This window comes from Zalophus californianus, chromosome 6, assembly GCF_009762305.2.
Source record: "Zalophus californianus isolate mZalCal1 chromosome 6, mZalCal1.pri.v2, whole genome shotgun sequence".
Classification (NCBI taxonomy): domain Eukaryota; kingdom Metazoa; phylum Chordata; class Mammalia; order Carnivora; family Otariidae; genus Zalophus; species Zalophus californianus.
The window spans coordinates 74,154,703-74,169,142 of record NC_045600.1 but is presented as its reverse complement, the minus strand read 5'-3'; the positions used below and the strand labels follow the sequence as shown (position 1 = coordinate 74,169,142).

Below are 14,440 nucleotides of genomic sequence, written 5' to 3'. Positions count from 1 at the left end.
GCTTGGAAAGCACAGAGTTCCCATAGTGGGGAACCATTTTTTTCTCACAAAATGATCTATTCTATGGAACCCTGAACCAAAATGATGATCAATGCAGGTTAGTTTACTTCTTCATAATCATCTTAATTCAAAAAATTAAAAAGAATTTATCCCCATCTTTCAATATCTTTCTCTTGGTTTCTTGTCCACAAGACTACAAACTTCTTTGACTTAACCAGTCCAAAGGAAGGTTATGTTTGCTTCTAGATGAATAGGTTCATAGTTCACTTTAGGCATTATTCATTTAGTGAACCTGCAACAGCTGCTTCATTATAAATACATTTATGTTACTTAATATAACCTCACTGAATAGAAGGATTTTTTCCATTTGATTATGTTCAGTGAGTACTATGAATATTCTATATATACCACTTCTATCAAAACTGTTTTTAATGAAAATTCTCCTCTTATCAAAGTTAGAAGTATCTTGTTAAAAAATTTCTGGAGATTCCAATATGTTAAAGCTACCATTGTGATCTTTTCTCTGAGTTGCATTTGATTCTTAAAAAGACATTATCTTTGATGATGGTGTTGTAAAGGGAATAAGGGCAAGTCTTGTTTTCTATCAAAATTGGAAGTATTTTTTAAATAAACTAAAGTAAAATCTTCCAAACAGTGAACTTGAAGATTTGTGACAGCAGTGAGAAGAGCTTTAGAAGACAATCTCCTGGTGATTTTAATTTTCTTCCCCAATACATTGCATATATTAATATTTAATGACAGATTTTAAATGGATATAAAACATGGTAAATTATCATATGAAATTAATCATTAGGTGAGTTGTAGTGACTTTTCTTTGCTAAAAACAAAGGATTAAATACCAAATTGTAAATGAGCTTTAGTGCAATGTAAACATCTTTAAATAGGAAATAGCAGTAAGAATTTACTCTCTGGGTATCTTTTTTTTTTTTTTAAGATTTTATTTATTTATTAGAGAGCGAGCGAGAGAGAAACAGCATGAGAGGGGAGAGAGTCAGAGGGAGAAACAGGCTCCCCACTGAGCTGGGAGCCTGATGTGGGACTCGATCCCAGGACTCCAGGATCATGACCCGAGCCGAAGACAGTCGCTTAACCAACTGAGCCACCCAGGCGCCCTCTCTGGGTATCTTTGTTGATTTTCTTCCAGTATCATGAAAAAGTGATAGAAAATAAATATCCTAATGGAAATAGCTCAAGAAAAAGGTGGGGGAGACAGACAGGGAGAGAATCTGTAATAAGGTCAAAGCTCAAACCATTCAAATCTATGAAACGTGTCAGATACAAACCTATTTTTAAATGATAGTATATGTGTACTCATATTTTGAAACTAATTGCACTAACTGCCATATATGAACTTTCACTGAAAAAAAATTAAATATAAGACAAACCATTTTTGCCTCTAACTCAAGTATTTCTATCAAAGAAGGTGAAATTTGTGCTATGGTGAGCTCTGTGAATTGTGCAAAACTGTTGAATCACAGATCTGTACCTCTGAAACAAATAATGCAATATATGTTAAGAAAAAAAAGAAGAAGATAGCAGGAGGGGAAGAATGAAGGGGAGTAAATCGGAGGGGGAGACAAACCATGAGAGATGATAGACTCTGAAAAACAAACTGAGGGTTCTAGAGGGGAGGTGGGTGGGGGGATGGGTTAGCCTGGTGATGGGTATTAAAGAGGGCACGTTCTGCATGGAGCACTGGGTATTATGCACAAACAATGAATCATGGAACACTACATCAAAAACTAATGATGTAATGTACGGTGATTAACAATAAAAAAAAATTTTTTTAAAGGTGAAATTTAACTGATTTTGTCCACTGACAATGAGTTCAAGCAGCCTAGAATTGTACATTTACAAAGAATCAGGGCCAAATGGCTCACTCAGAAGAGAGCAGGATTTATTCAAGACTTGTTTTCGGATTTTTAATACATTTGCCTGATCACTCAAACTACCTGTCCTAAGAAAACTTTCAAATGTTTCAGCAGCAAAGTGACTTGTGGCTATCTATCTGCCTTCTCTCCACAGTCTGGAGACCATGAAAAAGTCAGGGATATCTACTGTGACACAGTTCATCTTGTTGGGTTTTCCTGGTCCCTGGAAAATACAGATCATCCTCTTCTCAATGATTTTGTTGATCTATATCTTGACTCTAACTGGAATATAGCCATCATTTGTGCTGTGAGGTGGGACCGTCGACCCCATACCCCTATGTATGTGCTCCTGGCCAACTTCTCCTTCCTAGAAATCTGGTATGTGACTTGCACAGTCCCCAACATACTGGTCAATTTTCTTTCAACAACCAAGATCATATCGTTCTCCGGTTGTTTTACTCAATTCTACTTCTTCTTTTCCCTGGGAACAACTGAGTGCTTCTTCCTCTGTGTCATGGCCTATGATTGGTACCTGGTCATCTGCCGTCCACTGCACTACCCCTCCATTATGACCAGGCAGCTCTGTGTCATTCTGATGTCTCTTTGTTGGCTCATTGGTTTCCTTGGACATGCAATTACTATTTTCTTCATTTCTCAACTACCTTTTGTGGTCCCAACATTACTGATCACTTTCTGTATGATGTGGACCCACTGATGGCATTGTCCTGTGCACCTGCACCCATCATAAAGCATGTATTCCATTCTGTGAGCTCTCTTATCATCATTACCACCATTTGGTACATTCTTGGGTCCTATGCCCTGGTGCTCAGAGTTGTGCTTCAGGTTCCTTCTTCAGTTGGGCAGCAAAAGGCCTTCTCTACCTGTAGATCCCATTTAGTTGTAGTGTCTGTGTTCTATGGAACCGTAGCGATGATGTATGTGAGTCCCATGTGTGGCAGCTCAGTTGCGATGCATAAGATCATCACACTGATATACTCCGTAGTGACACCAGTCTTAAACCTCCTCATCTATAGCTTACGTAACAAGGACATGAAAGTTGCCCTCCATCAGGTCATTTGTGGAATGAGAATCATCCAACCTTTGTGAATAGGTTTTGTGAAAAACAATGATTCACTTTCTGAAAGTGGAACAGTAATCCTCTTCTCCCAACCCAAACGAACTTGTTTTTATTCATAACCATGATGGTCCTGTGGTGCAAAGCAAAATTCATCATGTATTTGATCATATTCTGATGTGCTTTTAGTTTCATAAACATGTTTCCATGGAAAGAGATTGCCACCCCTTACAGAGAAAAAAATAACTTAAAAATCTTAATAGTTACTTCCAGGAAGGTTTAGACTTTTTCAGTATGCAATTTCTGTCCATACAACTTTGTTAAGAGATATTAACCAAATTGGTTATTTGCTTTTATGGCTGCCTAATGCTTTGTTAAAAAGACACATAACACATAAAATGCCTTTTGTCCTGGATTTTTGGCAGAATATTCTGGTTTCTCTTCAGATCGTATAAATCTTTCACCTTTTATTGGATTTTGACAGAAACCCTACACATCAATTTTGGCTACACTAAGAGATTGTAACTTCAGTTTCACATTACTCATTATTTTCATCAACGGTGTACAAGGGGAGGCTGGAAGTTTGGTGTAAGCCATGAGGAAAAATATATTTGGTGAGTTGTTAGTATGCAATTCCCACAAAGAAAATGGGCCATAACAGGAGCAAACTGAATTCCCACCAGAAATACAGCAAATATAGAACACTCACCTTTAGCCTAGTTAGGGCTCATGGAAAGTAACCAACTTAGACCATTTTGAAAGGGATTTTACCCAAAAGCACTACTTGGAGACTAAAGCAACCCTAAAAGTGAGTCTATATGGTGTGGGTCCCCAGAATCTACGGATGAAAGAAGTCCTAAGTAGTCAACGAATGAAGCATTACCTACATCAGAGAACTGCAGTTTAGGGAGTTCCCACACCACCACCACCAAAAAAGAAAGTACTCTATGAGAGAAAAATCAACGTATAAACTTCTGTCAAATAATAGGGCAACAATACCAGTCAAGGAAAAGCCTTTTACCTTTACTTTTCTCCCACCTGAAACCTATAGTAACCAGAGGCAGTGTAGTCATGTGGACAAAGAGGAGTAAAAACGCAGAGGAAAAGAAGTACATCAAGCCTGAGTCAGACTCAGTCTTAAGGAATAAGTTTTAATTTGGATAAAAAATTAAAATTTTGCTTTTAGACTATACTAGAACTTCCAATATCTGGATAAAGGAGACCCTGTATTAATACTAAAAGTAATCAGAAAAGCTACCACATTGACCCAAGATATTATCCACAGATGGAGACAAATAGAACATCAGAAAGTGTTTGAAGTAGAAGTGGTGAGAAAAAATAAAATTCCCTTGCATTTATACCCTACCAAGTCTAAAACAAGCAACTAAATAATTAAAGTACAAATTTTTTTTTCATTTTATTATGTTAGTCACCATACAATACATCATTAGTTTTTGATGTGGTAATCCATGATCCATTGTTTTCATATAACACCTAGTGCTCCATGCAATATGTGCCCTCCTTAATACCCATCACCGGGCTAACCAATCCCCCCTTCCCCCTCCCTTCTAAAACCCTGTTTGGTTCTCAGAGTCCATAGTCTCTCATGGTTCATCTCTCCCTCTGATTCCCCCCCTTCATTTTTCCCTTCCTTCTAATGTCCTCCATGCTATTCCTTATGTTCCACAAATAAGTGAAACCATGTGATAATTGACTTTCTCTGCTTGACTTATTTCACTTAGCATAATCTCCTCCAGTCCCATCCATGTTGATGTAAAAGTTGGGTGTTCATCCTTTCTGATGCCTGAGTAATATTCCATTGTATATATGGACCACATCTTCTTTATCCATTCGTCTGTTGAAGGGCATCTCGGCTCTTTCCACAGTTTGGCTATTGCGGACATTGCTGCTATGAACATTGGGGTGCATATGGCCCTTCTTTTCACTACATCTGTGTCTTTGGGGTAAATATCCAGTAGTACAATTGTTGGGTCATAGGGTAGCACTATTTTTAAATTTTTGAGGAACCTCCACACTGTTTTCCAAAGTGGCTGTACCAACTTGCATTCCCACCACCAGTGTAAGAGGGTTCCCCTTTCTCCACAACCTCTCCAACATTTGTTGTTTCTTTCTCTGTCCATTTTTGCCATTCTAACTGGTAAAGTACAAATATTTTTAAAATGCTATAGCCTAAGTGGGGCACCTGGGTGACTCAGTCATTAAGCGTTTGCCTTTGGCTCAGGTCATGATTCCAGGGTCCTGGGATCGAGCCCAGCATCAGGCTTCCTGCTCAGCGGGAAGTCTGCTCCTCCCTCTCCCACTCCCCCTGCTTGTGTTCCCTCTCCTGCTGTCTCTGTCAAATAAATAAATAAAATCTTTAAATAATAAATAAATAATAAATAAATAAAATGCTATAGCCTAAGAAAGGAAGAAAACCCTCACCTGAAGACCAAAAGATATCTCTGAAAGCCTTCTTGTGCAACCGGAGAGCACTATGCTTCAACGTAAGTCAGAGGACCAAAAAAAGGTAGGAAAGTAATCAGAAAATCTACTTGGGAAGCTGCTAAGGACAAGTTTGAACTATCCACCACAATTTTGCCTTAATTCAGCATTAATATTTTAGTGATTCAACTGAATTCATTAGCTAAAAAAGGAACAGAAAGTATTTTGTATAAAATAGCTCACACATATCCTACTACTGCAACTTATCAAATGTTGAATATGTAGCTATACCTGTCAAACACCCATTCTTTTGTTAAGATTTGATTCAGACATCACTTTCATTAGAAAGCCTCCCAAACATCCCCAGGCTCTGTTATGTGTCCTTCATAATGCATCTAAATTACACCATGTAATTTTTCATCATTGTACTTACAGAATCTTTGAGGTGAGTCTATTATGTGTCTGTCTCTTCCCCTAGAGTGTAAGCCCTTTGAGGAGGAGGAGAGTATCTTATCTTTTCATCCCCAAAATGTAGCATGATAATTGACTGACTCATAGTAAGTGTGTAAAGAAAGGGTTTTGCTTGTTTTTTTAAGATTCTTTTATTTTATTTCAGAGAGAGAGAGCACAGTGGGGAGGGACAGAGGGAGAGAAAGTCTCAAGCAGACTCCATGCCCAGCAGGGCTCCATCTCACAACCCTGAGATCATGACATGAGTCAAAACCAAGAGTTGGATGCTTACTCAACTGCACCACCCAGGCACCCCAGAAAGGAAGAGTTTTTAGAATTGGATGAGTTAGTTCTTGAATCAGTCCTCACTAAAATTAAATATATTTTAGTCACAAAACCACTGATTATTTACATTTTTTAATATTTAAGGAACTTATCTATTTTTAAAAATCAGATGCATATACATATAATGGTTTTAATGTCTTTAAACTGATTATATTATACAGACTATTTCATAGCTGTTATTTATTCTCCTAAAATTTTATAATTTTCTATGCAGGTACAATACAAATAGATATGCCTTATTCTTTTTTCATTTAATTCGTCTTCTTGTGTGAATAAACCCTAACTTTTTAATTTTTCCCCAATTGCTAGACACACATTGTTTTAAAGTGTTTTGTTCTCACATAGGTTCAACCTATGTAAAAAAATAAAATAAAGAATAAATAAAACGCACAGTTCTAGGAAAGGTCTTATTAAAGACAATAATAAATCTATCACAAATATTGTCTAACTAAGTAATATACCAGGCATACATAAAAGTCTAGATAATGTATATGCAACTTCAAAGAATATAAAATTTAGAAATGCCTATGTCCTTTTTCACTCAAGTAAAAAATATGGAACAGTACCAGCACTTTAGAAACCTGTGAGCCTGGGTGTCTGGGTGGCTCAGTTGGTTAAGCGACTGCCTTTGGCTCAGGTCATGATCCTGGAGTCCCGGGATCGAGTCCCGCATCGGGCTCCCTGCTCAGCAGGGAGTCTGCTTCTCCCTCTGACCCTCTTCCCTCTCGTGCTCTCTATCTCTCATTCTCTCTCTCTAATAAATAAATAAAATCTTAAAAAAAAAAGAAACCTGTGAGGCTATCCCCGACTAAATCAGGTCCTTACACAGCAAAGGAGGGAGAATTTTATTAATCATTCCTTTTTCTTCAGCTTTACTACTTATTTATCTCTAAATAAAATCTATGGAGTGGGAAACACAAATATCCATGCCTCCATAAAAACACTGAAAAAAAAAAAACTAGCAAACATTGTCAGAATCTGCTTAATTAGAATTCTGGAAAATAATTTATAGCAACCAAGTTAATGCTTCATCAAGAAAATGGCAAATAAAACATGGTTGGAGAGCTTTGCATCATTTTAACTTATCCTTGCCACATCCTCTTCTCCTCAGAGAAGCAAAAGTCTTAAAAATAGCAGTCCATTTTCCTGGTGGAAGTTACTGATTTCTGGTTCCAGGAGAAGCAGAATGTACCTTGTTCTCAAAAGCTGTTTGTCTGTTTTGACCTATTTAGGGGCTCCCTGAAAGACTATGAAAGAGGGTTTGTCTTTATTTCATCTACCTTGGAAATCTCTCAAGACAGAGAAATAACTGTGTGGAAGTCATTCCTCAAAAACTTTAAAAGGCAAATGAATCAGCCATTGCTGCCTAGGACAAGGATATCAATTGAGATAAACAATAGACGCACTGAATATCCTGGGAGGACAAACTGGGAAGTTAGTTATTTTGGAGAATAAGGACTCTGAAGAGTTTCCACATAATCCTGGAAATCTCCCTGAACAAAAAATATCAATAACAAGATAGGAATTACACTAAATAAAAATTTTAGAGGTAAAGGGTAAAACAATAAACATGAAAAATTCACTAGATGGGTTCAACAATAGATTGGAGCAAGCAGAAAATAAAAATCACTGAACTTGGGGTGTCTGGTTGGCTCCGTTAAGCACCTGACTCTTGATTCAGCTTGGGTCATGATCTCAGGGTTGTGGGATCAAGCCCCTGTCAGACTCTGCATTTAGTGCAGAGTCTGCTTGTCCTTCTCCCACCCCTCCTCCCCTCCCCCAGTTCTCACTCACTCTCTCTCTCCAAGTAAATAAATAAAATATTTTTTAAATCACTGAACCTAAAGATAGGTCAACTGAGATTATTCAGTCTGATGAAAGAAAGAAAAAGAATTAAGTAAAACAGAGTCTAAGAGACCTATGGGACACCATCAAATATACCAGTATACACAACGTAAGGAGTCCAGAAAAAGAAAAGGGACATAAAGAATATTTGAGGAGGGGAGGAAAAGATGACAGAGGAGTAGGGGACACATTCCAACTGGTCCCCTGGATTGAGCTGGTTATCTACCAGACCATTCTGAACATACACAAAATCAGTCTGAGATATAAGAAGATATATCCGGATCTCTACAAACAGAACATCGCCGGCAGTTGGTTACAAGGTATGAAGTGGGGAGCCATGATTCTGCGGGCACATATCCAAAGATAAACGGAAGGCGGGGGGAGTCTTTGGGATCCTTCACCACCAGTTCATGAAAGCCTCCCGCACTGGGGACAGGGCACAGACTCGCAGACCATTAGTGGTGGGGAAAGGACTTTAGGGCAGCCTGCCAGACTGAAACCTGGAGCAGTGGGGCCACCCGCAAACTGGGGGTGGCTGGTGGTTTTAGAAAAACAAAGGGCAGAGACGAGCCCTGACCTGGAGGCAAGGACTGGGAGTGCTGCTGAGGGGCACACAACCCAGGCAGCTGCAGTTTTTAGCAGCACAGACAGAAACAGGGATAGTGTGGCCTGGAGAGCTCACTGAAAAACAGACTGCGATCTCTCTGTTCTGAGGCAGAGGGTTGGAAACAGTCTCTTCTGCTCTGACTCTCATAAGAGACATGGAAAGCCACCAGGAAAGCCACCAAAGAACAAAAGCCCCCCAAAACCAGTTTTCACTGAGCCCACCCCCCCCACAGGGGGCAGGGCAACTCTGCCCAAACAGGGTTGCCTGAGTGGCAGTGCAGCAGGCCCCTCCCCCAGAAGACAGGCTGGGAGAACAAGAAGCCAACAACCCTAAGGTCCCTATAAAACAGGTGCATCTTGCTTGGGCTGTGGTCAATAATTTGGACTCTCTACATTCCCTCAACCACCCCTCAACAGAATGACTAGGAGGAGGAACCCCCAAAATAGGAAAGACTCAGAGACTTTGACTTCTGCCACATATTTACAAATGGATACAGATAAAACCAAGATGTCAGAAATGGACTTCAGGGTAACAGTTATGAAGATGATAGCTAGAATGGAGAAATCAATTAAGGGCAACATAGAGTCTCTAAGGGCAGAAATGAAAGCTGAACTGGCAGAACTTAAAAATGCTATCAGTGAGATCCAATCTAATCTAGATACTCTAATAGCTAAGGTAAATGAGGCAGAAGAATGAATTAGTGATCTAGAAGACCAATTGATAGAAAAGAAGGAAAAAGAGGAGCCTGGGAAAAACAGCTCAAAATCCATGAAAACAGAATGAGAGAAATGAGAGATGCCATGAAACATTCCAATGTCAGAATTATTGGGATACCTGAGGGGATGGAGAGAGAGGACTAGAAGATATATTTGAGCAAATTGTAGCTGAGAACTTCCCTAATCTGGGGAATGAAACAAACATTCGTGTCCTAGAGGCAGAGAGGACCCCTCCCAAGATGAAGGAAAGCAGATCAACACCCCGGCATGTAATAGTAAAACTCACAAATCTCAGAACCAAGGAAACCATCTTAAGGACAGTTAGGGGGAAGGGATTTCTTACATACAGAGGGAGGAACATCAGAATATCATCAGACCTATCCACAGAGACCTGGCAAGCCAGAAAGGGCTGGCAAGACATATGGAGGGTATGAAACAAGAAGAACATGCAGGCAAGAATATTTTATCTGGCAAGGCTGTTATTTAGAATGAATGGAGAGATGCAGAGCTTCCAAGACTGGCAGAAACTGAAAGAATATGTGACCACTAAGCCGGCCCTGCAAGAAATATTAAGGGGGGTTCTATAAAAGAAGAAAGACCCCAAGAGTGATATACAACAGAAATTTACAGGGACAATCTATAGAAACAAGGACTTCACAGGCAACATGATGACAATCAATTCATATCTTTCAATAATCACTTTCAATGTGAACAGCCTAAATGCTCCCATAAAACAGCACAGGGTTGCAGATTGGATAAAAAGACAGGACCCATCCATATGCTGTCTACGAGAGACTCATTTTGAACCTAAAGATACATCCAGACTGAAAGTGAAGGGATGGAGATCCATCTTCCTTGCCAACAGACCTCAAAAGAAAGCTGATATAGCAATTCTTATATCAGACAAATTAGATTTTAAACTAAAGTCTGTAGTTAGAGACACAGAAGGACACTATATCATTCTTAAAGGGTCTATCCAACAAGAAGACCTAAAACTGTAAATATAGCTCCCAACATGGGAGCAGCCAACTACATAAGTCAACTGTTAACCAAAATAAAGAGTCATATTGATAGTAATATGTTAATAATAGGAGACCTCAACACTCCACTCTCAGCAATAGACAGATCATCTAAACAGAAAATCAACAAAGAAATAAGAGCTTTGAATGACACACTGGACCAGATGGACCTCATAGATATATATACAGAACATTCCACCCTAAAACAAAAGAATACTCATTCTTCTTGAGTGCACACAGAACTTTCTCCAGAACAGACCACATACTGGGTCACATATCAGGTCTCAACCGATACCAAAAGATTGAGATTATTCCCTGCATATTCTCAGACCATAATGCTTTAAAACTGGAACTCAATCACAAGAAAAAATTTGGAAGGAATTCAAACACTTGGAAGCTAAAGACCACTGTACTCAAGAATGTTTGGGTCAACCAGGAAATCAAAGAACTTAAAAAATTCATGGAAATCAATGAGAACAAAAACACATCAGTCCAAAACCTATGGGATACTACAAAGGCAGTCCTAAAGGGGAAATACATAGCCATCCAAGCCTTACTCAAAAAAATAGAAAAATCCCAAATTCACCAACTAACTGTACACCTTAAAAAACTGGAGAAAAAGCAACAAATGATGCCTAAGGCATGCATTAGAAGAGAAATAACTAAGATTAGAGCAGAGATCAATGAATTAGAAACCAGAAACATAGTAGATCAGATCAAGGAAACGAAGCTGGTTCTTTGAAAGAATAAGATCAATAAACCTCTGGCCAGACTTATCCAAAAGAAAAGAGAAAGGACCCAAATTAATAAAATTATGAATGAAAGGGGAGAGATTATGACTCACACCAAGGAAATAGAAACAATTATTAGAAATTATTATCAACAACTATATGCCAATAAATTAAGCAACCCTGGAAGAAATGGATGCCTTCCTGGAAACGTATAAACTACTAAGATTGAAACAGGAAGAAATTGACAACCTGAATAGGCCAATAATTAGCAGTGTTCAAAAACCTCCCAAAAAAACAAGAGTCCAGGGCCTGGTGGATTCCCTGGGGAATTCTACCAAACATTCAAAGAAGAAATAATACCTATTCTACTGAAGCTGTTTCAAAAAATAGAAACAGAAGGAAAACTTCCAAACTCATTCTCTGAGGCCAGCATTACCTTAATCCTCAAACCAGGCAGAGACCCCATCAAAAAGAATTTCAACTGATATCGCTGATGAATATGGATTCCAAAATCCTCAACAAAATCCTAGCTAATAGGATCCAACAATACATTAAAAGGATCATCCACCACGACCAAGTGGGATTTTTTTATCCCCAGGATGCAAGGGTGGTTCAACATTCACGAATCAATCAGATTTGAGATATTCTATTTGTTCTATTCGTGATAGAACAAATTAATAAGAGGAGGGAGAAGAACCATATGGTCCTCTCAATTGATGCAGAAAAGGCATTTGATAAAATGCAGCATCTTTTCCTGATTAAAACTCTTCAGAGTATAGGAATAGAGGGAACATTCCTTAAGTTCATAAAATTCATCTATGAAAAACCCACAACGAATATCATCCTCAATGGGGAAAAGCTGAGAGCCTTTCCCTTAAGATCAGGAACACGTGAAGGATGCCCACTCTCACCACTATTGTTCAACATAGTACTAGAAGTCCTAGCAACAGCAACCAGACAACAAAAAGAAATAAAAGGTATTCAAATTGGCAAAGAAGTCAAACTCTCTCTCTTCACAGATGACATGATACTTTATGAGGAAAATGCAAAAGATTCCACCCCCACACTACTAGAACTCATACAGCAATTCAGTAATGTGACAGGATACAAAATCAATGCACAGAAATCAGTTGCTTTCTTATACACTAACAATGCAACTGTAGAAAGAGAAGTTAGAGAAATGATTCCATTTACATTAGCACCAAAAACCATAAGATACCTAGGAATAAACCTAACCAAAGAAGTAAAGGATCTATACTCTAGGAACTACAGAACACTCATGAAAGAAATTGAAGAAGACACAAAAAGATGGAAAAATATTCCATGGTCATGGATTGGAAGAATAAACACTGTTAAAATGTCTATGCTACCCAGAGCAATCTATATCTTCAATGCCATCCCGATCAAAATTCCAATGACATTTTTCAAAGTGCTGGAACAAACAATCCTAAAATTTGTATGGAATCAGAAAAGACCCCGAATTGCCAAGGAAATATTGAAAAAGAAAACCAAAGCTGAGGGCATCACATTGCCTGATTTCAAGCTATATTACAAAGCCGTGATCACCAAGACAGCATGCTACTAGCACAAAAACAGACATAGACCAATGGAACAGAATAGAGAGCCCAGATATGGACCCTCAACTCTATGGTCAAATAATCTTCAACAAAGCAGGAAAAAATATACAATGGAAAAAAGACAGTCTTTTCAATAAATGATGCTGGGAAAATTGGACAGCTATATACAGAAGAATGAAACTCGACCATTCTCTAACACCATATACAAAGATAAATTCAAAATGGATGAAAGACCTCAGTGTGAGACAGGAATCCATCAAAATCCTAGAGAAGAACATAGGCAGTAACCTCTTCGACATTGGCCACAGCAACTTCTTTCAAGATACATCTCCAAAGGCAAGTGAAACAAAAGGTAAAATGAACTTTGGGGGCTTCATCAAGATAAAAAGCTTCTGCACAGCAAAGGAAACAGTCAATTAAAAAAAGAGGCAACCCACAGAATGGGAGAAGGTATTTGCAAATGACACTACAAAGCAATGATTTCCAAGATCTGTAAAGAATTTCTCAAACTCAACACCCAAAAAACAAATAAAGTCAAAAAATGGGCAGAAGATATGAAAAAATACTTCTCTGAAGAAGACATACAAATGGCTAACAGACACATGAAAAAATGTTCATCATCATTAGCCATCAGGGAAATTCAAATCTAAACCACATTGAGATACCACCTTACACCAGTTAGAATGGCAAAAATGGACAGAGAAAGAAACAACAAATGTTGGAGAGGTTGTGGAAAAAGGGGAACCCTCTTACACTGGTGGTGGGAATGCAAGTTGGTACAGCCACTTTGGAAAACAGTGTGGAAGTTCCTCAAAAAATTAAAAATAGAGCTACCCTATGACCCAACAATTGTACTACTGGATATTTACCCCAAAGACACAGATGTAGTGAAAAGAAGGGCCATATGCACCCCAATGTTCATAGCAGCAATGTCCACAATAGCCAAACTGTGGAAAGAGCCGAGATGCCCTTCAACAGATGAATGGATAAAGAAGATGTGGTCCATATATACAATGGAATATTACTCAGGCATCAGAAAGGATGAACACCCAACTTTTACATCAACATGGATGGGACTGGAGGAGATTATGCTAAGTGAAATAAGTCAAGCAGAGAAAGTCAATTATCACATGGTTTCACTTATTTGTGGAACATAAGGAATAGAACGGAGGACGTTAGGAGAAGGAAGGGAAAAATGAAGGGGGGGAGATTGGAGGGGGAGACGAACCATGAGAGACTATGGACTCCAAGAAACAAACTGAGGGCTTTAGAGGGGAGGGGGGTGGGGGGATGGGTTAGCTCAGTGCTGGGTATTAAGGAGGGCATGTACTGCATGGAGCACTGGGTGTTATACGAAAACAACAAATCGTGGATCACTACATCAAAAACTAATGATGTATTGTATGGTGACTAACATAATAAAATTAAATTAAATTAAATTAAAAAATAAGAAATAAAAAATATATATATATTGAGTTTTCCAACCCATGAACAAGTTATATATTTACATTTATTTACACCTTCAATTTCCCTCACCAAAGTTTTGTAGTTTTCATTGTATAGGTCTTTCACATCTTTTATCAGATTTATCTCTATTAAATGTTTTTGTGACTTATAAATGCCATTTTTTAATATCAACTTCTAATTGTTACTAGCAATTGCATATAGAAGTAAAAAATTTTTGTGTATGGATCTTGTATTTTGAAATCTTAAAAAGTTTTGTAGATTTCACTGAATTTCC

The 14,440-nt window shown here is 38.3% G+C and overlaps 1 protein-coding gene across 1 annotated transcript; it reads left to right on the top strand.

Moving 5' to 3' along the window:
- Positions 1–2,050: 2,050 nt before the first annotated feature.
- Positions 2,051–2,999, top strand: LOC113909891 (olfactory receptor 11H7-like). The gene is given in 3 exon segments (XM_027571535.1): positions 2,051–2,174; positions 2,177–2,554; positions 2,557–2,999. Coding segments are annotated over 3 exon segments (939 nt in total). The 5' UTR covers positions 2,051–2,056.
- The last annotated feature ends 11,441 nt before the right edge of the window (positions 3,000–14,440 follow it).